General features: G+C 37.9%; 4 protein-coding genes across 4 annotated transcripts in view; 2 read left to right on the forward strand and 2 right to left on the reverse strand.

Annotated features, from left to right (window-relative positions):
- LOC124308872 (endonuclease III-like protein 1) overlaps nucleotides 1-6709 on the reverse strand; it is a 38059-nt gene extending 31350 nt beyond the window's left edge. Inside the window, exons 1-3 of the mRNA XM_046772027.1 lie at nucleotides 6138-6709; nucleotides 5290-6043; nucleotides 4624-4999 (exon numbers count right to left, since the gene is read on the reverse strand). Coding sequence (XP_046627983.1) covers nucleotides 4624-4999; nucleotides 5290-5886 — 973 coding nt within the window. The 5' untranslated portion in view covers nucleotides 5887-6043; nucleotides 6138-6709. The remainder of the gene's footprint in view (nucleotides 1-4623; nucleotides 5000-5289; nucleotides 6044-6137) is intronic.
- Nucleotides 115-4215, forward strand: LOC124308862 (integrator complex subunit 13). The gene is made up of 9 exons (XM_046772016.1): nucleotides 115-792; nucleotides 898-972; nucleotides 1351-1637; nucleotides 1720-1813; nucleotides 2311-2518; nucleotides 2598-2977; nucleotides 3060-3221; nucleotides 3306-3637; nucleotides 3763-4215. Exons 1-9 carry the CDS (start codon nucleotides 577-579, stop codon nucleotides 4046-4048), a joined length of 2040 nt encoding a protein of 679 aa, XP_046627972.1. The 5' UTR covers nucleotides 115-576; the 3' UTR covers nucleotides 4049-4215.
- A 132-nt stretch (nucleotides 6710-6841) lies between the features above and the next one.
- LOC124308875 (growth factor receptor-bound protein 2) overlaps nucleotides 6842-26108 on the forward strand; it is a 38588-nt gene continuing 19321 nt past the window's right edge. Inside the window, exons 1-2 of the mRNA XM_046772033.1 lie at nucleotides 6842-7210; nucleotides 7362-7503. Of these exons, the coding sequence (XP_046627989.1) occupies nucleotides 7426-7503 (78 nt within the window). The 5' untranslated portion in view covers nucleotides 6842-7210; nucleotides 7362-7425. The remainder of the gene's footprint in view (nucleotides 7211-7361; nucleotides 7504-26108) is intronic.
- On the reverse strand, nucleotides 18040-25675 carry LOC124308870 (cell wall integrity and stress response component 4). Its single transcript, XM_046772025.1, has 4 exons — nucleotides 24510-25675; nucleotides 21381-21477; nucleotides 20785-21100; nucleotides 18040-20453 (listed from the first exon to the last, which is right to left on the reverse strand). The coding sequence occupies exons 1-4, from the start codon at nucleotides 24656-24658 to the stop codon at nucleotides 19864-19866; spliced, it is 1152 nt and encodes a 383-aa protein (XP_046627981.1). The 5' UTR covers nucleotides 24659-25675; the 3' UTR covers nucleotides 18040-19863.

Consider the following 26108-nt stretch of genomic DNA (forward strand, 5'->3'; position numbering starts at 1 on the left):
TACATGCAAATTGGAGCGACATCATTGGCTCAAAATCAGCAACCACTCCCATCGTGCCATATCGTAAAAATTGAGCCAATAGCAGGACTCAATATCCATGTCGCTTAGTTAAAATACCGACTTTAGGTACTGAACAGCTTCGTCTCAACTTAACCTCAAATACGGTTACCTAAATATTAAACTCGATAGATTTAGGAGTCGAAAAATATTGACATTTAACCAAGAGTAAAGGAAACAAACATTTTACATTCGTACTGTACTTAGAATTGTGAAGGAACAATACGCAGTAGGTCAAAAACTGATTTTCAAACCGAAGTTGTCATTCAATAAACTATTCTAACCTCGAAACGCAGTTTGTTTATCTCAGAAATAAGAAAGTAATCGATCAAAGACGATGCTATTACGAGACGCATCAATTTTTCATTACAATTTTCAATCATAACTGATGATTGCGCAATGATGCTTCTAAATTTGAAAATGTGACTCAATCCAGAAACAGAAATAAATTTATTTCTGCCGTTGCGATAAGAGCACCCTTAATGGAATAAGTCTTTGATAAATCAAAGAGACCTAAAAATGTATCCAAACAATCACAAAACTGTTTTTGTGCTTGATCATACTCCATATTTCGGTATATCGACCGACAGTCCATTAGAATTTGACTGCTTGAAGAGCCGGGGACAGAATCTGATCCCTTTAGCACCCATCTGCAAGTCGCTATGGACAACAAGTGTAGAATCCTCCATGGAATACTGCAGGATAGTCTGGGACTTGTTCCCTAGCGGCAAATTGGTAATGGGGTATTTTATTACCCAGAATTAAAATTTGAAACAAATACTGTGAATTTTTATGATGATCCAATGTAATCCTTTTCTGTTTCCTGTTTCTAAAAATCAGGTCAGATTTGTCGTCAGCGACGAGGCTGCGCATATTCTGAACACCTGGAGCCCATCACAACAAAATTTGTCCCATGTAAGTTGTTTGGAAACTGTGAGAAAGACTATCTTGAAAATCAGCAAGAGAGAACATACCAGAATGAAAAACAACTACTCTTTTTAGATTATCTAAATATTTTCGTTTTTGTCTAAATAGTCTGTCCTGACTGTCCACAAAATTTTGCTATTCTAAAGTGACTCATGTTTATCGATAAAAAATATTGATTCATATTTAAATTTCTTAATTATAATATGAATACTAGATATTGATGATTGAGAATTTTGTGGCTTGAAACATCAGAAAACAATTTTTTTTACTTAATAAAATTCAAATTTTACAAAAAGTTTCACCTATCTCTAAAATTCCATAGTTTGGGTTCCTTCAAATTAGTCAAATCTATTTTTTCCCCGAAAGGTTGTAAACGGGATGGCCATAGTCGGGGTTCCGCCACCGGCCCGACAATCGGGTATAGATTTTTCTGTGATACATGGATTGCGTGTGGCAATTGAGGTCCTGACAGAGTGCTCAGATATTCAGCACGAGAAAAGAACGTCTCTGACGGAAAACGCGAGCAAAGTTTTGAACAGTGGTAGAGTGATATGCATAACAAGTGCAAGAGATGACGCGAACATGAAGAGCTTGGAAAATATATTTCTAAGCCAGCTCATTCAACAGAACCAAAATGCCGCAGCATCTGATCAGTAAGTTTCTTTGAGATTTTTTCTATACTGATTTTGAAATCTTGAAAATCGTTTAACGACATTTTATTTTCGACGTTTGCAGTCTCATACCAATTCATCACTGCCATCTGGTCATCCTCAACATTTTTCCTGTATCAACTTCCGACTGTCAAGTAACGAATCAACTGCCACGAGAGGTAAACTTTCTATAACGAATAAGGCTTTTCAGAAAAATTATTCAAACTAAAGTGAATCTTTCACGTGTGAAGTTATGTTTGAATGCGAAGAAGGTGCTAATAATTGTACGATAGAATCATAATTAAGTTAGCTGGATGAACAAAAAAGCTAGCTTTTTTGCATTGGGCATGATCAAATGATAGCTTATCTAATCCTCAATAACTCAGTTTAGTTTGTTAAATGTGACGAACAGAAGAGACTGAGGTGAACTGTCATATTCGAAAAATTTTCAAGTGGCAAATGATACCTAAAGAGAAACAGGTAGATCTAAATTGAAAACGACAGTTGCAAATTGTCAGCAACGGTTGTGTAAGTGATGGAACGTGTTTTTGAAATAACAAATAATTTTTTTGTTAGCGAGGTGACTTTTTTTTGTAACATAAAATAAGTTAGGTACTTCGCTTTACGAACGTGGCTAATCAGCCCATGTGAATTAACATTCTATTCCACTGCGCAGGTATCGCCTCTGCTAACAATGGAAGTGCACTCGATAAAGGCTCCAAAGTTGCACTCGAAACTGTCTCACCTGATACTTTCGCACTACGATCTAGCAAGCACCACTGTGACTGGAATCCCTATGAAGGAGGAGCAGAATGCGAGCAGCTCCGCAAATTACGATGTTGAAATATTTCACGCTTCGGCTGCGCACGCGGCAATAATGAAAGGTAGAATAGCAAAAAATTGCTAAAACCGGCCAAAACAAAATCACGCTAGAAATTTGCATTATCTTGACCGTTTTCCCAGGTAATCCCCAAGAATCGGTGTTAATAAAAACGTTCATGAAACTCGACGAAGTCTCGGAGTACGAAACGGTTACTTTGAAGTGGTGCACACCTCGTGGCTGTAGCGCTTCGGAGATGCAGAACTGTACAGCGATGCACAGAATAACGCCGGTCGACATAAACAGCCGGCCGTCGTCGTGCCTGATCAATTTCCTGCTGAACGGTCGATCCGTGATGCTCGAAATGGCGAGGAAAAGCGGTGGCAAGACGATATCCCACCTCCTCGCTGCGCATGGCGGTGAAATATTCATCCACACTTTGTCAACCGCCAGAAGTGTCCTTGAGGATCCCCCTTCCATCAGCGAAGGGTGCGGGGGTCGTGTTACTGACTACAGAATAACGGTGAGTGACTTGTATTTTTGCTGCTTTGTAAATTCGTACGTGATTCGAGACTTTGTATACAATTGTTACGATCCTCTTGAAGGATTTCGGCACCCTCATGAGAAACAATATGCTCGTTCCCCTGAAACGGAATTCAACCGACGAACTCCAAAGTCCAGCAGCTAAAATGCGGTCCAGACTAGAACGGCATACCAGATATTGGCCAATCACGATATCCAGCACGCTCATGTTCAACTTGAAACAGGTAAACACTGGCCGAGCAATATATCTGTAGTTGTTACAACCTTCTACCACAAATTCATCTAATCATAAATTTGGCTCCCTACAGCTCGTAGATCCCCTCTCAGAGCTCATGATGAAAGAAGAATTAACCACAGACGAGGTGCTTCAGTGCAAGCAGGTAATCTTCAGCCTCCTTCAGCTGGAAGCTAAACACGAGGCACTACCTTTGCCCAGTATAGGTGGAGGCCGGGGAGGGAAGGGAGGCGTAAGGCGCGAGGAACATTATAGACTTTTGTGGGTCGAGTTGGAAACTTTTCTTAAGAGTCACTCAAATCAGTCTGCATCGCACACAGAGGTTCTAAACTGTCTACTTGAAGTTCGCAATAAGGACGACAAGGACAAGGTCGAGCTCGATCAGGCGCTGCGAGAGCTTGACGGGTGAGAATTAATTCCTTCTGTTGAGAATTTCAAATAATTGGTTCGACTGTTTCATTCACAGTTCTCCATTTGCTATTTTTGATTTTCTTTTTTTCTCATTCATCTTTACTTATTTTTATTCACAGACTTGGCAAGGAGGATGTAATGGCTCGAGCAAGTGTTATCCGCGCGACAACAGACTCTCCCATGTCGCCGCCACCGTGCACCGGCTCTTCTTTGGGAAAACAGATGCACAAGGGAACGTTTTACGCACCCAAAACTCTACTCGACATTTGGCTACAACGGAGCGCCTCTAAGGAAAGAAAGCCCGACTTTCATGGGAGATTAAACAGCGACGGTTTTAAGGCTAAGTTATACCCAAACCTCAAGGAACCCGGGCGAGAACCACGCGAGGCGATACTCGAGGCATAGACACGTTATCCACCTAATAGTGTGGATAAAATTGCGGATTGGAGTAATCACCTGATAGTCTTTAAACAATGTCTCGCAAATTTAAAATCTTCTGTATATATGTATAGATCGATAATATAACGATATTCGCATTTTTCAATCGTAATAAAAGGCTTAGATTTTTTCTTATATAAATGAATACCCACGTTATATAGTAATTCTCTGCTCTCATAAAATAATTTAATTCTACTAAGCTGCGGTAACATATAAATGAAACAAAAATAATACTAGCTAGGTAGAATGTCTAACGGAAAACGCATTAAGGACATCTCGGACCACATCTGTTACTCAGATTGACCTTTCTTCTTCTCGGAAATTCCTCATCAATTGAGTTTATTATCGTCTCAAATTATAGCAATGAGAAATAGAATACCCAATTCTCAGGTGGGCAACCGTATTTTGCAATTAAAAAAAAAAATGACGAGCTTCCACATACAAAAATTGAAAACTCAACGGTATCAAGTAGACCAAATTAAGACAAGTAATTACTTGTAACAAGATTTAAAAGCAAAATTAAGTCTGGTGGTTCTTCTTACCGTAAGGACAAATATTGACGTTCAAACAATCTGAGCACTTTGGCCGCACGGGTAGACAAATCTCTTGACCAAATCCGACCAAAATGTAATTCACTTCGACCCACTTCTCTTTAGGTAACCACGATTGCAGCTGCACCCTAGTCTGTTCCGGTGTTTTTGTCGGCTTTCTCACCCAGCCGAGACGATTTGATATTCGGTGAACGTGCGTATCCACTCCAATCCCAGAAGCTTCACCCCACGCAACCTGCATGCAGAGGTGAGCCATCTTCGGACCAACTCCAGGCAGCTTGCACAAGCCTTCTACTGTCTTTGGTATGTCTCCACCATATTGTTGTAACAGTATATCTGTAGTCTTTTTTATATACTCAGCTTTTCGCTGAAACCATGTAAGAAGAAAAGGGTTGAAAGTCATCTTGAGAAGAAAATTATGTCGCATAGGACTTGAGAAAATCTAGGAAACTTTTTTTCATTTCGTCTGTTCCCTCAAACTACTCTTCAATGTCGTTAATCTTGAAAATCTTTTTACTCTCTAAAATAATTTGTGCAACTGAATGAAAATGATAAGAAAAAGTGAAAAAGAGCCAGTGACCAGAATTCAAGTCATTAAATCTATTTGGCATGGATTGAAAAAATGAAATCAACAACCAGAAAAGTTTTAATACTCACCCTCCAAAAACCGACGGGATAAATCAGCTGCCCGAGTGTTTCCTTCGAGGTGATTTTGATATTTCCAGGCGTGCAGCCGTGAGATTTCAGTTTCTTCATCGCGGCATGGGTTACTTCGTCTTTGGTCTGGCTACTGAGCATCAGAGCGACAAGAACCTGGAATCTAGCATCAGATGGGTTTGCGTTCGGATCTGAACACATGTGGCAGCCCATCGAATCGACGGGAGCTGTGTGATTCTTTCTCATCTCAAGGATGTTATCCAAGATGACTCGCCAGTCCGCGGGCTCCCATTTTTCATCCATTTCAGACTTCACAATCTCTGTTTGCAGCAATGCTGCTTCTCCGGCTTTTCTCTCATGATCAGGCTCTGATTCATATTCCACTTTGATCGGATTTTTGTGTTTTTTGACCAACACTTCGCGGGTGTCTGCTTGTAATTTTTTCTCTGTTAATTTGTTTAAAAAATATTGTGAAGTGGTGTTTTCCGAGGTTGTCGCTGTCGCGCCGCTCACAGGTTCTACGATCTGTGGTTTTTTCATTGACCTTGTGTATCTCGGCGAGGCAGTCAAGTTATTCAATTTCAATTTCTTGTTCATTTTTTATTCTCAATGTATTCAGTTCGTTTATAGTTTTTGGCAGCCGTTACTTGAGTTCCGATCTATTTGGTGCGATGAATTTCGGAGCATTGTCAACAGCAAGCAAAGGCCGGTCGAGTCGGGGGCACGGTAATTGCTTTGTGCTGGAAATCGAGATCTGGAAATTGACAAATTGACGAAACAGAATGAATTTAGTCAATGCTGTTACGCATAGACCGTACAATTTATTCTCAAAGGTTCTTCTAACTTACCTTGTCTTCGTGTTTCTTGCGCAGTGTGGTAATAATCGTGAATTGTTTACATACAAGGCATCGAAAACGAGGAAACACGCGTTTCACGGTTTGAAATATGGATTCGCGATGAAAGAGAACAGCTCATCTCTTTATCATTGGCTGAGGCTGACAATTAATTCATGGCTAGGTTCAAGGTAATAGTTTTGAGAAAGTTTACCGCGTCTCTCGGTGGCTTTGTTTTATCGAACGAAAAATTTGACCACGTTCGATAAACAGATCTGCAGCCACAGCGTTTCCAGCTTACCACACAAGCATCACCGCTACAGCGTCAACTTCAGGGTACTCACGGGTTAAAACCGTTGCTAAAATTTAGACTGACAGTCGTGCTGAATTCTTCGATCGAATGTCAACCAGAGCACCCAAGCTTTTTGACGCGTAAATGCGGGTAATTAATAAAACAAAACAGAGATTTTTATCTAATTTACAATAGGAAAACGACTATCGGTAGATAATTTATGTTCACTTCTTTTGTCGATAGTGAATAACATCACGGATACACGGCCCCACTTTTGTCAATACGTTACCGACATACTGCCGTTCTCGAGAATTAGTTCGAAAAACCACGTCAGAGTGCGCGGTGTTCGAGTTTCGTTTGCCGCGCAAGTCTCGTTGCTGCAGCGCTACCTTCAGAGTACTAACAGAAATCTGGCACGCCGAAGAGTTCGAATGTGTTTACGATTATCTCGCGTCCTGAGTGCCGAATTTGTTCTTAATTTAATAGTTCTTCGTAATTAACTCGATCCCTGAGGTTGACCACGGTAAGTGATCGTCAAATAAACATTTCCAAGTCACCCAGAGGTTCGTTTTCACGCGGTATGTACGTGACGAATTTTTTTTCAACGCTCATCAACAAACGACGATCGCGATTTGACCGTTACTGTCTTACACCGCCGACTTACTGAATTCATTTAGATTTGCGGTATATTCGGACAAAAATCATGTGTCAACGAACGTTCGCGATTATTTCGAGTATAATAAGTGTAATAAGTGTAATAAGTGATGCAGAATCGCCATAATTACGACATACACACGTGAGTACAAAAGCCCTTGTCCAATTCTTCTTTGCATAATATGTGTATATGCGGTGTGAACTCGTTGCTGGTAAAACTTGCGTGCATGCGATGGAAGCAACAAATGCAAACCCTTCGACACTGTGTAATCGTTATTTTTAATTTGCGACAGGCATGTGCGTGCTCAAGTGTGAGAAACTAGTGGCTCTACATTGCAACGTCGTAGTTCGTAGCTGATGAAGCCTGTGACGTCTAGGAGTCGACCAGGAGGGCTGATTCGGCAGATCCTACAATCTGGAAACATCGAGCGATCGGTAAGCTTCGTGTACGATCTTTGAAAGTATCGAGACGCCGAGTTTTTTGCCTATGATTTCGTGTATAAATGGATGGCGAAAACTTTATTAGTGGCGAATTCGCCCTCTGTCGTCCTTCAATTTTTAAGAAAACCGACAACTCGGTCTTATTAAGCTGGCTCTAGGTCTTAATAGACTCTTGATACCACGAAATTTTGGATACGTTTCCTCCTAAGGATGTTTATATAATCGATTATTTCTCAACCCGATTAACCGACAAACTCTATTATTTTCCCCCACAATCGGTTTTTCTTATTACTTTCATGAAGTTCACCCCCAGGGACTTCATCACACACAGATATGATGTTATTCTTTAGTTCACTGGACAAAACATTTTGGAATGTTGTATGAAAAAGCAATATTATTTTACGCGATTAACGTTTCGATTGTTATTTAATATAATAGTCGAAAAATAAATGAATATTTTTGCCTAAAATTTAAAAATAATTTTAATTAGACTATAGACTATCAAAAAACTTTTCCACTGTTAAGATTACATACCGAATTTGTCGAAACTTGTTTTCAGATACATTCTTTTAAAAAATTATGGAAAAATCGAACAATCCATTCATTTTCGCGGATTGAATCGAGTAATGTTCGATTATTTTTTTCAACTTGATTATTCGATGCATCGATTGCTTTTGGCCGAGTGGCCATCCTTATATTCCTCCTCGAAAGAGACAAATCTCACTTTCTGTAGGCTTTGCTGTAGGCAATCCGGCATACGAGCTTTTCCGTAAGGAATTTATTTTGGCTTCATTAGTTTGATGTTGGACAAATAATCGGACGCAATATCAAATTCGAAAATTGTATTGGTAGAAGTGATGACTTTGTGATCATGACCTTTGCTGAAAAAAAACTTTCACTGAAATAATGTTAAATCACCCTCTAGTAACATGCGGGCAATCCATTTTTTAAAATACAATTGTTATACGGTTTAGAAGTTTCCAAAAAAGATTTAGTCGAGGAAATAAAGCAATGGACTGTCGATTTTTTGAGCAGTAAGACGGATTTTAATGCGGTTTTTTGCATTCGCTTCGTAAGAGCGCCTACAAACTTTGTGAACTAAATTGATTAATTAATTTTTTGAAAATGCATTATGGCATTAATTTTGCAAGTGCACTTCCAAGAGACACTAAATAAAAAATTTGCTACTCGGGGGTTTTTGGGGTCGCTGAACACGAATATCGCCACGGCAACCGTATCCGAGGTACCTGGTGCCCAGGGTGGACAGTATCAACGTCTTCTCCTAGAGTTTTGGCGAAAATTGTGATCGAATTTGTCGAAACTCGTTGCTTGGGGGTTTTTGGGGTCACTGAATACGAATATCGATACGGCAACCGTCTCCGAGGTACGTGGTGCCCAGGGTGAACGTTTCAACGTCTTTTTCTGGAATTATCTTGAGTATTATCATTTTTACCTCAATTAAAGTATATTGTTCTTAATTCAATCACAAATTCGATCACAATTTTCGCCAAAACTCTAGGAGAAGACGTTGATACTGTCCACCCTGGGCACCAGGTACCTCGGAGACGGTTGCCGTGGCGATATTCGTGTTCAGCGACCCCAAAAACCCCCGAGTAGCAAATTTTTTATTTAGTGTCTCTTGGTAGTGCACTTGCAAAATGCATATTATTAATGCCATAATGCATTTTCAAAAAATTAATTAATCAATTTAGTTCACAAAGTTTGTAGGCGCTCTTACGAATCGAATGCAAAAAACCGCATTAAAATCCGTCTTACTGCTCAAAAAATCGACAGTTGGGCCGTTTTTAGTGCTTTATTTCCCCGACTAATTGCCACATTATTTCCAGCAGGTGAAAGTAAACAGAAATGAGGAATTTTTTTCTGGGTTTGTGGATATAAAGTATAATAAATATACGCATATATACGTTACAGGTTATTTATATCGGAACCATCATATAGAAACTTGGCGGAACGCCGGGCTAATTTTGAATTAATTCAGAGATTAGAATTGAGAAAAACGTTGATATTGGTTGGAAGTTTGTAAAGTTCTCAGCTTATTTTGCCATTTGTGAGTTACCTTGAAATATGTTACACATTTTACACCCCTTTACATATGGAATATGATGGATCTCAATTCTCGCGATTTCTTTTTTAGTAGGTATTGTGTTCGCTAAAGTGTTTCCGTTAAAAATGACGTCGAACATTTCTCCCAGATTTGAAAGTAATTTAGCAATACCAATATTCACTCGAAAGTGAATCACACAGACCGAGGCGCGAGAGGTTTCTTACTTTGCACAGAATACGGATTAAATTCGTTCAGATTGAATCAACGCGTCTAAAAATCATCGAAACTTTCGTCATCACATGGCATCTGTAACAAATAAATTCAGGCGAAGGTAATGAAGGTAAATGCCTTCATCTATTACAAAGTCGAATCCGTTTCGAGGAATAGTGAACAGGCATTCGCGCATGAGTAATCGGCGTGAGATGCGGTTCCGAAGATTCGAAGAATTCGGTTATTCACAAATGTGAAAGTTTGTTTCTCAATTTGACGTTGAAATAAATCTAAGGAATGTTCAATTTTCGGTCATTCCATCGATATCAAACAGCATTCAATATAAACTTAATATTTTTACAAAATATTATCATTTTTCTGACACAAGAGTCTCCAATACTTTCAGATGGGAATTCCGTAGCTCCTCAATTATCCAAATTCCATCTTACGTTGAATCTAGAATCTATTGAACCGAGAATAACGACAATCACGGGTGGTTTGAACGCAGGCTAACCCGAAACTTCTGGGACTTCAGATTTTTTCGTGCAAAAGTGTTCCCTGAGTTCTAAATATTGAGATTTTTTTTCTCAATTGGATAACGAGCTATTCTAACATGCGCGACAAATTTTGAAAAATAAATGACCTTTCTGATGAACATTCTTTTCCCGCCGGAGGGTCAATAAGTTTTTGGATGGAAAATTAATCCAGGGGAGTGAAAAACATATGAAAACTGGCATCGATGAGTAGAAAATGGAAAGAAAAGATAGCTCGTTTCTTAAAAACACTTCTAAACAAGGGCCGTTTTTTTTATCTTCTTCAATTTTCTACTCATCGGAATCTACCGAGATTTTTCCGACGTTATTCACCGCCCGAGATTAATTTTTCGTCCAAAAACTTATCAAACCTCCGCCGGGGTGACAATTTTCTTCGAATAACCATTCGATTTTCGATATTGTCGCGCAAATTAGATATATAGTTCGATTATACGATTTGAGGAATCAAAAACAAGGAAAGAATTTTCTCATTACTTAGACCTCGGATCAGGGTGCACTTTTGCACAAAAAAAGAAAAAAAAGAAAAAAACCAGAAGTTCCAAAACTTTCGGTTTTGCCCGTGTTCAAAGTATATACCCGTGCACGACGTTGTACTGGATGTACCCAACAACTACCTAATACCGTTTGTACCATGAACCGCAAAGTTGTTACATACCTATTACATATCTACATGTAAACCGGGTGAGTCAGAGCGAGACGAAAGAACAACATTGCGGGGGCGTCGGATCGTCGGGTGACGAATAGAGGGGCCGGGGGGGGGGGCGGTAAAAGGGAATGGGAATGAGAGGGAGAGCGAGAGTAAGAGCAAAAGGAGAAGAACCGTCGAGGGTCGGGGGGGGGGGGGGGGGGGGGAGGGAGAGGATTTCCCACGTACGTACAGTTGCGTCTCGTGACACGTGTTGCACTTTACGCACAGAGGAACAGAGAGAGAGAGAGAAAGAGAGAGATAGACGCTCGTATCACGCACGCGTGCAGTCTGGACGATGGAAGTCGGATGTGTGCGCTTCGCGTAACGCGCGGTTACGTTGCATACACGTACCGGTTCACATCGGTTCGTCCGTGTTTCATGTGACGTGACCTTTCGATGCTCGTCGGCGGGCCTCCCGCCTCCACCCCTTCCCCCGCCGACGAACGTTTCTCTCTTTGCAAACACGTCCACCACTCTGTCTCTCTCTCTCTCTCTCTCTCTCCGAAGGCCGACTCGCCCTTCCTCCACCTTCGTCGGGAAACTCCACCAGTTCCGTTTCTCTCCTCTTCTCTTCTCTACTCTTCTCTTCTCTTCTCTTCTCTTCTCTCCTCTCCTCTTCTCTTCGGACGACCGAGTTATGTCTGTGACGTAACAGCAGACGCCACTAAGCCAAGTACATAAGCATGCCGCGCACTGTTTACTCCTGCGAAGGTCGAGCCAGATATTACTAGGTCAGTGATCCCTGGATGCTGCCGTTGCTCCTTCCCTCCCCCCTCCCCCCTCCCAACCCCCTGCGACCCCCCACCTATCGCATCATCGTCGTGTATTTATACATATACCCTGCATCTATGCCTAGGTATGTGTCTGCTGAGTGTGTATTTTTATTGGGTGTGTTGTGTACGTGTGAAGATGGACGAAAGCCTGTTTTACATATATTGGCAAATTTTAAACGCTGGTTATATTAGTACATGTATCATGTATAATATAACTGTACGGTTTTACCGGTGATGAATTGATTAGATGAATTGTAAAAGGCGGCAGTAAGTGAAATTTTCAAACAATGATAAACTACGAAGGGAACGGCAAACTGTTTTTATCTATTTTCTTCAATTTTCTTGCTGCTGGCAATTGCAACAGTTTTTTTTCTGATGATCCTCTTGAATCACAATACGGACAAAATTGCTCATGATGTATTGATGAAAATTCAGAAGAATTATTACAAATGTACCACTTCGAAGTATACACTGACTGAGCTTTTCTTAGTTATGTTCAAATTCGCAAGACGCATGTTATAGCCATTATTGGAGCTGTAATAAGCTGTTAGATTTTATTTTATTGTGTTTCATTGAAACAAAACCGAAAACATCGAACTTTTTCGAAATATCGTTTTTTATCGTTTTCGACATCCGTTCCCCTTTGTTTCAAGCACGTAAATTTCTGGACGACTTTTTTTTCTTGTTGTTCTTCTTTGAGTAACTATTTGGGTTTGAAAAACTTTGACGATGCCATCTCGAATTCGGAGGTAACAATCGATTAGAAATATTCCCTGCGGTCAGGATCGTCGGAATTTTATATTTTTCATCGCAAATGTATCAACTTCGTCCATAAGAAATGTCGTAAGAATATTGTTTTTAAAAAAATCGAAAACGTCAAGAGTTTGACGTTGGTCCAGTTTGGTACATGAAAATCCCACATTATACACGTATGCGTAAGATATCATCATACAACACTCAATCCACATAATATATGATGGAGTTTTATTTACGTTACGTTTGTATTTCCGTGGTTTTCCAATTAGTAAGCATTATTATACGTCTCTACTATTATTATACAATAATCGTCAACGCTATATAATATATATGTATTTTTATCGAATTATTTTATTTATTTTCATTCAAGATGATGACAACAACAACAACAACAACAATAATAATAATAATAATAATAACAACAGCAATAATAGTATTAAGAATACCAATAAATATAATTTTCAAACAGGTGCGTTTAGTGACTGAAAAGAAAGAATGAAGAAAACAAAAAAAAAGAAAACAAGAAGTTATCGTGAAATTCAAGTTGCATAAAATTCAACATAATATTTATGTAAATTTATACATCTATACAATGTGTGTATATATATATATATATATATATTTATATATATATATAATCTACGGCGTACATATTTTCAATAATTCACCTATTGGTTCGCTTATTTCAATCGGTTAAAGGCAACGGACATACGAGTGTGTATATATATATAATAATATATATAATATATATATATACACACAACAAGTATGTATATCTGTATGCATAGGTACTAATATGTATTGTGTATATGTGTAGTAGTAATAATTTGTCTCGTGAAACATAGATTTTTGTATTATTTTCTTTATTTATTATTATTATCATTATTATTATTATTATTATTATTATTAATATTATTATTATTATTACACAGTGCATAAATTTACATATGCGCATGTACGTATCTAGGGTGTGATATAATTATTAAGGACGCGTTGTTAATTATCGTACGCATGATGATAGTAATAACAATAATAATAATCATCTTGATCATACTCGATTATAAAGCAAAAAATATCGACGATAACTTGTACACATTCGCGAGTGAAAAATCGAGGGTATCGTAAGTGAAACGATAGTACGATGTGAAATAGAGGAATTCAATCTCTTTCAAAACCCAGTATATAATATATTTTGTACAGGTTTGTGTCAGTTATTAACGCTACAAATATATATATACCTTATTTAGTTTTATTTTATTCAATTTTTGTTGTTAGTTTCCCCCCCGCATTTTTTATGGCATAATTATTCATGTATTGTATCATACGTGTACAATATTAGTATAATATTCGTTATACAGGTATTTACCTATTTATATATGGTGTATATGTATTTATTACAATACATATATAATAGTTAATTACTAAAGTGTAACGAATTCTTTGCAAAGATGAACGAACTAGGTTGCTTGTTAAAATTCATAATGTTGTTGTTGTTGTTGTTGTTATTATTATTATTATTATCATCATTAATTTTTCGCGAATTAATTGTACAAATTGTATACAATATTTTATACGTATGTATAGTTGTATCGTCATATACATTTTCTGTATACTATAGCTGCAGGAATTCCGACGTCTCACGTACGTATCGTGTAATTGAAAATAACGCGTTCGTTATGACCGTTGAGGACGAAAGTGAAAATAAAAAAAAAATAAAAAAAGAAAAATAAAAAATGCGGGAATAAAACAGAACGGCAAAAAGAAATTAAATTGGTGAAAAAAAATCATCGGACGACATCTGATGGTGGAAAATATTCAATCATTCATATTGTACTTGTAGTTATAGACGTGTATTTGGAATCGTGTGGAAAAAAAAAGTAAAAGTCTAATTTAATCATCTTACCGAAAATCGATGCAATCTGAGAAATTATCACTTATCGTAATATTGATGTTTAATTCACTGTTTGTAAATGACCGTGCGTTCAATTAAATTAATGAACAACTTGACGATGAATAATATCGAGCAGTTACCTGAATTGTAAGAAATCGAAAATGTTACAGCTAGCTATTTTACATTTGTTTATTTATTTATTTTATTTCCAAGATAGATAATGCACCTTTGTTCAATTGTTTTTTTTTTTTTTGAAATTCAGTGTTTTTATTCTCATGATTATTATTATTACATTCATTAGTATTATCAGGACTATTGTACATCGTTTCTCTCATTTATATTCAATTTTCAATACAATTATTCTTTCTTCAATTGGATTTTGACAATAAATTATTATAGATATTATTATCAATCATCGTACAAACTTTTCGAGGGATGTTATTATACGTGATATAAGGAGCGAAACGCGAGATTCAAGCAACGCAACGATATCTCACAGTGCATGATAATAATTAATATTCATATAATGCATAATAATTGTCAAATAGAATAAGTTTTAGCCCTCGAAATTTGCATAATTATCTTCCTGCTTTTTCTGCCTCAAGTTTCTTTTTCGTTTATCGTTTTTCTTTTTTGTATCAATTATACATTCGTCGGTTCAATCGCGTCAAGTTTAAATTATATAGAAGACATGAAAAAAAAAGAACTAATAGGGAAATTCGTATTCCTGGAATGTTAGTTACAATACATATGTCTGATAAATTATCATTGGAATAATTAATTACCTTATGCGGATTAATAGAATAAAAACAACAAAAAAAAAAGGGGGGGGGGAACATTTTATATCGGTTGCGATTTTTCTTTACAATATTTATAGAGGGGAAAAAAATTCTTACAGTACCGAGTATTTGTAAGGAAGGAATAGAAATGAAAAAAAAAAAAAAAAAAATTTTGTACGTTAGGAAGTGAAAAATTAGTAAACAAAATTTTGTGACCATTGCACAGAAAAAACTGCAGCTCATTTTTGCATCTCAATTAGTTTTCGAACTATATCGAGGCGGATTCTGCGCCAAGATAGTAAGATTTTTTCTTTAACCAAACACGAGGTTGTTTAATTGAATATGACGCCGTTCAAACTGATTTATGCAATCGCATAAATTTCGTAAAATTTATACAGGAACAAGGAGGTACGACGGCAAATAAATAATTATAGATGCAATACTATTGTGGCGAGAAGTAAAAAAAAAAAAAAACAATAGTAAAACGTGAAAATTTCTGTTTTGTGTATTATCATTATTATTATTATTATTGTTGTTATTATCGTCATCATCAGCATTGTCATTGGGTTTTATAAATTTCTATACGCGTAACAACGTGTTGCATGATAGGGATATTACATAATACTATCGTAGACGCAGTGAAAAAGGAGATAAATGTATAATAAAAAGAGAGAGAAAAAAATATATATATATATACATATATATATTGCAAAACAAACCACAAAAAGAAATAAATTATGATAATTTCAACAGAATATTGTGATCGGTCGTTATACAGCCATATAATAGATTATTTTATATTTATATATGTATTATATATTTATGTATATATATATCATGTTTGTCGTAAAATTTAAATTACAAGTTGTTCTGCTTTTTCACTATTTCTTCTTCTTTTTTCCGTCAATTCGTTCAAATTTGCGACGTCAATGAAATCAGCCATGCGGCTAATACCACTTGATCCTTAATCTTTCTTAATTCATTATTTTGTGTAATAGGTTTTCTTTCTTTCATTCATTTATTTATTCTCATTACCAACCATTAAACTATTATTATAATTGTGCAAAAATACTAGTTAAATCCCTGTACATATACAATTAACCTCGTACATCTATATATATATATACATATATATTCATATATATATATGTACACATATATCAGACGTGGATGAATGTATATTGAATTCATTCGCAAGATTCCTGCCGTGATCAATGCGACGTATACGATTTTCCTGTGTCTCGAGCCAATTATTTATAAAAAGATTCACTACCGATATTTCTATTATTCTTTCATTTTAAACAAGCAGGCATATTAGTAGTCAGTTTTTCAACGGAAAATAAAAAAAAAAAAAAGAATTTAAAAGCAACGTAAAAAAAAAAAAAAAAAACATTTCATTTACTTACAATAATTCTATATTGTATATTATGTGTTTGTTGTGTCTATTTGGTTTTTACTCCTCCGCGCGTATTCGATTTGCTGTCGCGTACGGTTACCTGTGGCAAATTGTTACTGTTTTTTTTATTTTTCTTTTATTTTCAAACCTATTCGTTTTTTCTCTTCCTCTTTCCAATGTTTCCGTTTTGTAGAATTTTTTTTCTTCCTCCGCGACATTTTTCCTATTTTTAATTCTTTTGTTTATAGGTACGTATATAAATTATGGTAATGATTCAGTATTACTATTATTATTATTATCATCGCCATCATCATCATCATTATTATTATTACTATTATCATTACGTTATATTTATAAAGGTTATAATAAGTGTGTGTGTATATATATATATATGAATATATATATATATACATACATATCGCTTGTATACTATTGGCGTACCGCATCAGACTATTCGCTGTGGTTTTGGATTTTGAATATTTCATTTCCAATTAGATTATTGTTTTTATGTACCCAGGGTATCTATGTATGTATTAATACGTACGTATCAGTATTAATTATAATTTCATTATTCATTTAGACGGGAACTATGAAACCATATCTTCTTCATTTTCAATATTTCAGTCTCTTTCCCCCCCAACAATACATTTTTGCCTTGATGCTAAGACATCTGAAATTCAGTTGAAAGAGAATTGTTTCCTTTTTTTGTTTTACATTCTCTTTTTTCAACCGATGCTTGTGAAATAAACAAGTATACCGTGAAATAATGTAAAAGGGACACCGACATGAGTCAATATATTTTCACATGTACCGTTTTTTTGTTAATTTAAATTAAAATCACAGAAAAAGATGCGATAATTTTTCTAAATGTATCCATTTATTTTCTTTCGCAAATGAACTGTTTTTTTCATTTTTTTTTATTTTATTTTTTTTTTTTTATTTTTTTTTTCCCACTACTCAACACCAATTGTAATTCGGTTGAGATATTGTTTACATTTTCTTTTTCGTTTGTCTTAATTTTTCCATTCTTCTCGTCTAATAAGTAATAATATACATACATTTGTAAATTATATAATATTCATTATTGTTATTATTATTATTATTATTATTGTTATTATTACCATTATTATTACAGCCTTGGAATAAAAATAAAAAAGCGAAAATCGTGTGAAAATTCATGAAATTCAAAAGTGAAGATAACGAGAGAAAAGCAATGTTAAAGGGAAAGAAAGCAAACAATTTCGTTTGAGTAATATTTTTAAGCGTGGAATATTGCAGAAAAGAGAAAAACAATGAACAAAAACGCCACGAAACACAATTTTTGCTCCAAAATATCTGCAGCCTTCTCCGCCGTTCGGTTATTGAATAAAATTTACACCTCGGGTCGTCCATATTTATATATTATAGAATATAACTAGTTTTCATTTCAGACAGATTTTTATTTATTAATTCACTTTCTCCCTTCTTTTTTTCCCCCCTTAAAAACTAAAATTTACGAACGCGTGTATTTTTGAGTGTGTGTGCGTGTGTCAAATGCGTGCGGTTAATTAATCATTATTCTTCGTTCGTTATTTCCAATTTCATACGTACATATATATGAAAAAAAAAAATATATATATATATATATATATATATATATATATATATATATATAAACCGATATATATATTTATTATATATATATATATATATATTTTTTTTTCAAATATTCATACACATACGTGACCACACATAAGAGATATATATGAAAGAAAGAAAAGGAGAATGAACGAACGAATCAGCGATTGAACGAATGAAAGATCAAAAAAATAAAACCCGTCGCAGTGGATTTATCATTGTATTAATTAATTGATTGCATAAGTATGTATAATTGACCACTGGACGATGTCAAAGGAAGGGAAAAAAAAGGAATTGGAAAAGAAATAATAACAATAATAATAATAACAAGTCATTTCATCAGTTATCTAGAAATTAAACCACGCTACGCTCGCCTCATTTATATTGTAATATTATATACTTATTTATGTAAGTAGAATTAGACCTAATTTTTAACTAATTAAGTTACAAAGTTAAAAATCTTTGTTTCTTTTTTCGTCTTTTCTTTTTTTTTTTCACGTGGATTTACTACTACCTCCTTTCTTTTCTGTTCTCTTCTCTTCTCTTCTCTTCTCACTTCTGCCAAAATTCTCGCGGTTAATTCGCGGTAAGCTATTTTTATTTTTTCTTCCTTCAGTTTGTGTATAATTGCTATTACTGTGTAAGTAAATTGAGAAAGTAAAAATATAATTCATCGTTCCCTTCAATCATACTTCAATATACCACAGAACTGAACCGAACCGAACCGAACTATGAGCATCAACGTAACAAGTTGTGCAAAAAAAAATATTTAGATCAATATGAATCATAATGATAATAATACAACTGTAAAGAGAAGTTTGTCGAATTGAATTCGTATTCGCGAGTATGCTCGATGTGTTTTTTTTTTTTTTTTCTTCTTGTTCTACTGTAACTACATTTCCGGGCGTAAAATATTCACCAAGAGAATATATCTCACGGAGAAGAGAAACGAGATGTGAGAGTAAAAATCGAAAGAAAATAGTAATAATAGTGGTTTTTTTTTTTTTTTTTTTTTTTTTTTTTTTTTTTTTGAGAAAAAAAAACAGAACAATTTTTTAATTTTTTTTTTTAATCTGAGGTAAGGGGGGGGGGAGAAAGGAAGAAAAGAAATCCTGTGGTACATTTTTTTTTTTTTTTATCCTGTTTACATTCAACTTAATAACTTGGAATAGGTTGCAGTATGTTTAAAATGAGTCTTGTCATTTTCCTCGGTTTTTTTTTTTTTTAAATAGTTTTTTTTTTGTACTTATATATATATATTTTTTTTTGTCGTTTTCCATATTTTTCTCCGTCTCGAATTAAGAAAAGAATTATTAATAATAATAATGACAATAATAATATTAATAATAATAATAATAATAATGATACCCCCTAAAATGGGGGGGGAAGGGTACGGAGTTGCAACGGTGGCTGTTGGTGGTGCGACGGTTGACCGTGACTTTGAATCAAGGGGTAGAGCGAAGAAAGAAGGGCAGGGGGCAGTGGGGAGATGGGGGGTGGAGCGTCAGAGCTTAGTATCGCCTTGCCACTATCAGTGCATAGTTACTTCCCGATACAATGTTGCGACTAATGGTAGTTGTAGTTATCATCGTGGATTGTGATGGTGATTGGCTATTAGTAGGGGGTCACTTCTTGCTTTTTTTAGACGGCGGCTCTTGGGTATTATCCTGAGAGTCCTCTGTGTCCTCGCTGTCCGTCGGCCGATTGTTGCTGTCGTCGTTTGTTGCGACAGAGTCGTTTGTGTCTTCGCTTGGCGTTACCGTTGTCGTTGTCGTTGTTGTTGTTGTTGTTGTTTTTGTCGTCGTGGTCGTCGCGTCCGACTCTGTCTCCATTTCAGTCTCCTTTGTAACCGTCGTTGTTGTCGTTGTTGCCGTCATTGTCGCCGCCTCCGCTGCTGCTATAGTCGCTGTCAAGGTGGCTGGCTTGTCCAGCGAATCCTCGGTGAACGACGTTGTACTATTTTCATCAATCGCTGCTGGATCTATCGGATCCTTGTTACCATTCGATACCGCAACCACTCCTCCAGCCACTACTTCCTCCTCTTGGTTACTGTCGTCAGATGGTTCTGTTGTCTCTCCGTTTGTCGGATGCGAGTTACCGTTCTCGGTTGTACCTGGTATTCCGTCCAACAATTCTGGCTGCAATTCTGAGGCTACGTAGTGCGTCCATAGCGCGAGTTCAACTCTGTGCGGGCTCCACGATTTACCATTTGATACTAAAATTTCAAACAAGGAGAAAGAATGTAAGGTTTTGCGGATCAATAATTTCTCCACTCTCGCGCATTAATCAGAATGTGATTTCCAAAGTTCAGTGATTTTTTAACTTGATAACAGAAACAGTCACAGTTCACCTTACGAATGAAAATATGAAAGAAAGGGAAAAAAAAACTACTCGTGACAAAGATTTCAGAAAATCACGAATCGAACATCACGATACCAATTCCTCCGCAACTTTTATCAGCTTGCGGTTAACCGAGTTTGAAATCAATCGTATCATCGATTCGTAATTTGGAACATGGGAAAGAATTAATTAGAATGTGTACGTACTTTGTTTGTTGAGCCTTTCAACTGTGGTCTGAATGTGCTGGACAAAGTTCAGGTACTCCTTGGTAGTGTAGTCGATGCCTTCGATTTCTGGAATAGCCATGAGGCATTCGTCGGCCATGAATGGAGCATTTTCCGGTGAAGCAGCAGCGAGTAGGGCGGAAGCCATGGTAGTGCCGACCCCTTTTAAATTTGATAGGGCAGTGATAGCCTGTTCCAGGTTTGGCAGTTTCTTAAAGGCTTTTTTTGTCTCAGCCATAACAGCTCTGGGTGTATTCACCTTGACCAGGTACGAAAGTTGGGGATAAAATTTGCCGCGCTGTGACGAAAAACAACAGAGTTTTGTTAATTCTCATTCATTAAAGGTTGAGTAAACTAGTAAAACGATAACCGAGAAAATACAGTATTTCCATTTTCCACATCCCTTCCAGATCATTGGCCCAATGTTTATTTAATCCCAATTCTGGATCATACGAATTTAAGAGCAACTGTTAATTACTCGGCGACAAATTATAAACACGGTCGTTCTGTTTTCATTGCCCCTTTGGTTTATCGAGACAACAACTTTTGGTATAACAATGATGATTATAAACTCTTACCGTTTGTTTCCATTTCATTGTCTGTACCAGCTCTTCGTGAATAAGATGAGCGTCCTTTCCTCTCGATTTGATTTTCTTAGGCAGTTCATTTTGGTACCTATGAAAAGTATGTTCAACTCTCAAGTTATGCACAGTCTGTGTGTTTGTGGATTAATAAACAGCCTTCATTCCTACATTTTCATTCCATTTTCTAACATGAAATACAAATTCTCCTTTCATTCTTTCTTGATGGAATTATCTTAGCTTCAACTAAGAACGTTTTTTCATCATTTTTCTTTCAAGTTAATATGAAAACAATCTCGTCAAAAATTTCTCAAATCGTAGGCAATTGTCATTCAATATAAACAATCATTTAAGCCATATGCAGTTGAGTCCTGAGTGTAAAATTTATTTAATCTAAAGTAGTTGAAAAATTTCACAGGCAAACAGTGACACGCAGAACGAGACGCGCGTTTTCTAGAATTTACAATTCACAATTCATTGTCGGCTTAATTAGTGCTGTGAAGAAACGATCCAACAGCATCTGACCGCAGATGCGCATAATATGTTAGGAATGGTTTTATGATCTGCGGGTTATCAACTTCTCTTCTCCACAGTTTCTTTTTACTCTATTCGAGTTGGAAGATGGACTTGTTTCTAGGTATGGATCGATATATAGGAATTTTACATCTCTAAGCTGAATAATTATTCTCATCGTTCTGATTGATTCTTCGTTTGTCTGTGACTTTACACACAAAGTATTCTACAAAGTGAATGCATGTGTTGGAAACAGGAAATAATTGTTCTTCACATTATTTGAAATTACAAGAATAATTCTAGTGTTGAAGGCTTACAATTAGTCACATACTCAGATCGGATTATTGACTCTAAAATATATTCGAGAAATACTCTGTACTTATTTTTTCCCCTCTTTCGTTAGTTTCTTTTAGTTCCAATCCCAAGTCGTAAATATCTTATTTAAAAAAATAAAAAATAACCATCTCCTTTTCCAATTCTCTCTCTTTCTCCCTTTCTCTCCATTATTTAAATTTTTTGATTATTCATAGATACGAGTGATGAAAAAAAAAACCTCCAACTTTGAGATGCTATAGACGACATATAATGTTTCACAATGAAAACAAAAGAAATATAACGAATTTCATTTTACTTATATACATTATTGCACCAACAAACTGTGCGCATGTAATAAAATTGAAAAAGAAAAAAAACACCTAAGATGAGCATAAATAAGATTGAAAGGTCGGAAAGATGCTGTATAAAAAAAAACAAATAGAATAGTTGCAAGTTTAACGACTACAGAAGTCAGTATTTCCTGATAATAATCATCATAATATGCCGTATTGCAGAATTTTGCCGAATTGACATCGAATGTACTGTACATCAGGCACCACGTTGTCAGTCTAGCGATCCGCCGCGGTTTAATTTCACAAGAAAGTTCTCGGTCATTAATTGGAAACATTTTCCCCGCTTTTCGAACTCCGTTACAATACGAAGACATAATGGAAAATAGAGGGAAAATAGAGGGAAAGCTTCGAAGGTTTTCGATCCGAACCGTTCGAATGAATGAATGAATGAATGAACGAATAAACGAATGATGAATGAATGAATGAATGAATGATCGCGAAGAATAATAATTACAAGGATAAATTTTACTATTTATTTTCTTTTCCCGCCTCCTCTCTTATCGCGCATATTATTATAAATTTAGCGTGGTAGCGCCAACGAGTCCGTTATGTCTCTCTCTCGGACTTTTTCTATCTTTATTTTTCCCCCCTTTTCGCACCCTATCGCCGTCTCTCTTTGTACGTCTCCATTTTGAGAGGCTCGGCCAGCGGCACACAGCGCTCGACTCACTCTCTTGCCGCTGCCGCTGCCGCTGCCGCAAGAGAGAAGGGAAAAACACGCGCGCACACACAGAGGCGGCATCAAAGCGCTGTGCACACAGCCTTGAAAATAAAGCGAACACAGCTTCTAGAGAGCCTCCTCGTGATATTGTTTACCGGTAGGTATGTATATACGTACGTGCATATCTAGATAGCTCAACGTGGCGAAGATGCCAAGCAGCACACTCAGTCTATCTATGTATGCACATGTGTAGACACGTACGTATAATATTTTTCTAACACCGATGATGGTTTTCTCCTTAATTTCGTGTTCGTGTTATTATCAGGGATCCTTGTGTGCATAGTACTACATGCGTTGATATTTTTATTTTTTTTTTATTCTTTTTTTTTCTCAACAAAATTAAAAAAATGCAAAATAAGTTCGATGGGATAGGAGTGAATTGAAATGAGGAGAAAATAAAGTTAAGCGACGAAGAATTAAGGGAAGGGGAGTGAATTGGCGAGAACGAGGGAGGGAAAAAAACGGCACGTAGAAAAATTTTTCAAACTACGGTCGCGGTTGATGTGGGGAGAAGGCAGACATGATGCGGATAGCTCGGAGGCCAGGCAGGCCAGCCGCTTGCTTTGCCGACTTGCAGGAATGATCGTGACATCACTGGCCGACAAGCTGAAACGTTCTACACGTACACACAGGCGCTGATGCGAGGAACGAGAGAAAGAGCGACAGAGAGATTTGGAAATGTACGACGAAGAGTCGGATGTAGAAGGGCGTGAAAAGGGGTTGAGAAGCGAGAAAAGATAAGGAAAAAGTGGGAAAAATTGGTGGAAATGTATCGAAGCACTTGTCATCGGCGGGTGTCCCACGTGACGCGAAGGTTTGTCGGTATTTTAATGAGCGGGACATTCGAGTGGGGGGGGGGGAGGGAGAGAGAATGAGATATACGTATGGTTGTATCGAATCGGCGCGCTCACACAGCGACGCGCTCTCTGCTCTCCGCGTGTGCATGATACACAATCGTCGATCATGCCGGAGAGCAATGGGATGAAATAGGGAACACGGAGTGAGCGAGACGGAGAGAGAAGGAGGAAGATAGATAGAGAGAGAGAGAGAGAGAGAGAGTAAGAGGAGGCGATTAAGAAGAGGAGCAGAGAGCAGCGGCAGCAGTGCGCTACGTGCGATCATCAAGCGCGCTTCGAGTTCATTGTCCGGATTGGGTTGCCCCCTTGACAAAAAACTAATCCTCCACGATGTGTGAAAAGACGTAGAGAAGTAGTATCGACTCACCAGTTATCCAGCTTGATAAGTTCCTCGGGTTTCTTGGTCTTCAAGTCCGCCTTTAGCCTCAGCGCCTGAGGATATAGCTTGATAACGTGTTCAAATTGGCTCGCCGTACCTTCGGCGAAGAAAGTCGCCGTGTCTTTCACGGAAGCCATTGTGATGAAAACTGTCGGTCGGTATACGTCTCTTTGCCGACTGAGGGCAGCACTACTCGACGTTAATACTAGAGCTTCGCGAGTCGAGTCGAGTCGAGTCGAGCCGAGCCGCTTCCCTTTTCAATAATTCCCTTCTTCTCCAACTTCGACTGCTCTGCTCGCCTGACTGCCGCCGCTCACCCAGCTAGCCTAGCTGCTCGCTGCTGCTTCTCTGCCTGCTGCCGCTGCTGCCTTTCCCCCCTTAGCGACTAGCGACCGGGCGACCGACACGACTCGCCTCTCACGGTCGACCAACACGAGCGCTCACCGATGCCCACCGCACAAGCACACCACTCTCCGCTGCCGTCGGTCTTTTTCTCCTTCTCTCTTTCTCTCTATCTCTATCAATTTATCTATCTATCTCTCTCGCGCTCTCTACACCGCAACGAACGAGAGAGACTATAAGTGAAATTTCTCACGTCACGATTTTATAAACCCAGAGCTTTTCAAGAAACTTTTTGCAAAATGCTACAGCCGGTTTCGAATACGCGAAACATGAACTATCCGCTTCGTGTTCGCACACCAACGTCTGTCTCTACTACCTGCTCACGGTTCACTCGTGAATAGATGTTGCTTAGCTTACTCTCTCGGCGCGTAGAGAGCGGACGGACGATGGGCTTTTCAACTGTTCGGTGGCAGGACTCACTCACTCTTTCTCTGAAGCGACTGGCGCGCTGAAACTCGATTCGGAAATTACACAAACGCCGCGGCGGAGCGGAGATCGATGCTAGGCGAGGGAACAGCCAGCGCAGCGAAGCCGACACTCTACACAGAACACGCTCTCTGTCTCTCTCCCTCGCTCACCCCTCCTCTCGTCACCCCCCCAACCATCCTCGTTTGTAGTTGTGTATATGGCTTCGAACACGCCGCCCTCTGTGCACAGCCCCACGAAGTGTTTCGTCCGTGAGCCAGGGAGAGTCGAGTGGAGGGGAGCATGTGCCTTTGTGTGAACGCCATCATCCCTTCCACGCCCCTCTTTCAACCTCTCTCCCTCCCCACCACCCCTCCAGTCGCCACTCACCACCACCACTACCGCCATCACCATCGCTACCACTACCACCACCACACCACCACCACCACCACCACCACCACCACCACCACCACCACCACCACCACCACCACACCACCACCACCATCTTCATCACCACTACCACTACCTCTCCCCCCCCTCCCCCCCATTCGACGCCATCGACGTCGTTGTGTATGTGCGCGTTTACACCGCGTCCTCTCTACCTACGTCAGCGTCGCCCGTCCCGTCCCGATGTCGCGACTGTCCCGGCCATAAGCCGCCTGCCAGCGACTGCACCGTTTCTTCGCTCTTATGTAGGTAGCACAACGACTAACGGATCGTGTACGTGCATCTATGTCGCTTTGCACACCACGCATACACATAGGCACAGGCATAGAGCCT

This window comes from Neodiprion virginianus, chromosome 7, assembly GCF_021901495.1.
Source record: "Neodiprion virginianus isolate iyNeoVirg1 chromosome 7, iyNeoVirg1.1, whole genome shotgun sequence".
Classification (NCBI taxonomy): Eukaryota; Metazoa; Arthropoda; class Insecta; order Hymenoptera; family Diprionidae; genus Neodiprion; species Neodiprion virginianus.

Bases quoted from the DNA above. Each gene is read 5' to 3' on its own strand.
- LOC124308870 (XM_046772025.1), bottom strand. From the start codon at position 24,658: ATGGCTTCCGTGAAAGACACGGCGACTTTCTTCGCCGAAGGTACGGCG. The intron at 21,101-21,380 runs GTAAGAGTTTAT...TTTTCGTCACAG, and splicing joins CAATGAAATGGAAACAAACG to CGCGGCAAATTTTATCCCCA. The intron at 20,454-20,784 runs GTACGTACACAT...TTGAAATTTTAG, and splicing joins TGAAAGGCTCAACAAACAAA to TATCAAATGGTAAATCGTGG.
- LOC124308862 (XM_046772016.1), top strand. From the start codon at position 577: ATGTATCCAAACAATCACAAAACTGTTTTTGTGCTTGATCATACTCCA. The intron at 3,222-3,305 runs GTAAACACTGGC...GGCTCCCTACAG, and splicing joins TCATGTTCAACTTGAAACAG to CTCGTAGATCCCCTCTCAGA. The intron at 3,638-3,762 runs GTGAGAATTAAT...TTTTATTCACAG, and splicing joins GCGCTGCGAGAGCTTGACGG to ACTTGGCAAGGAGGATGTAA.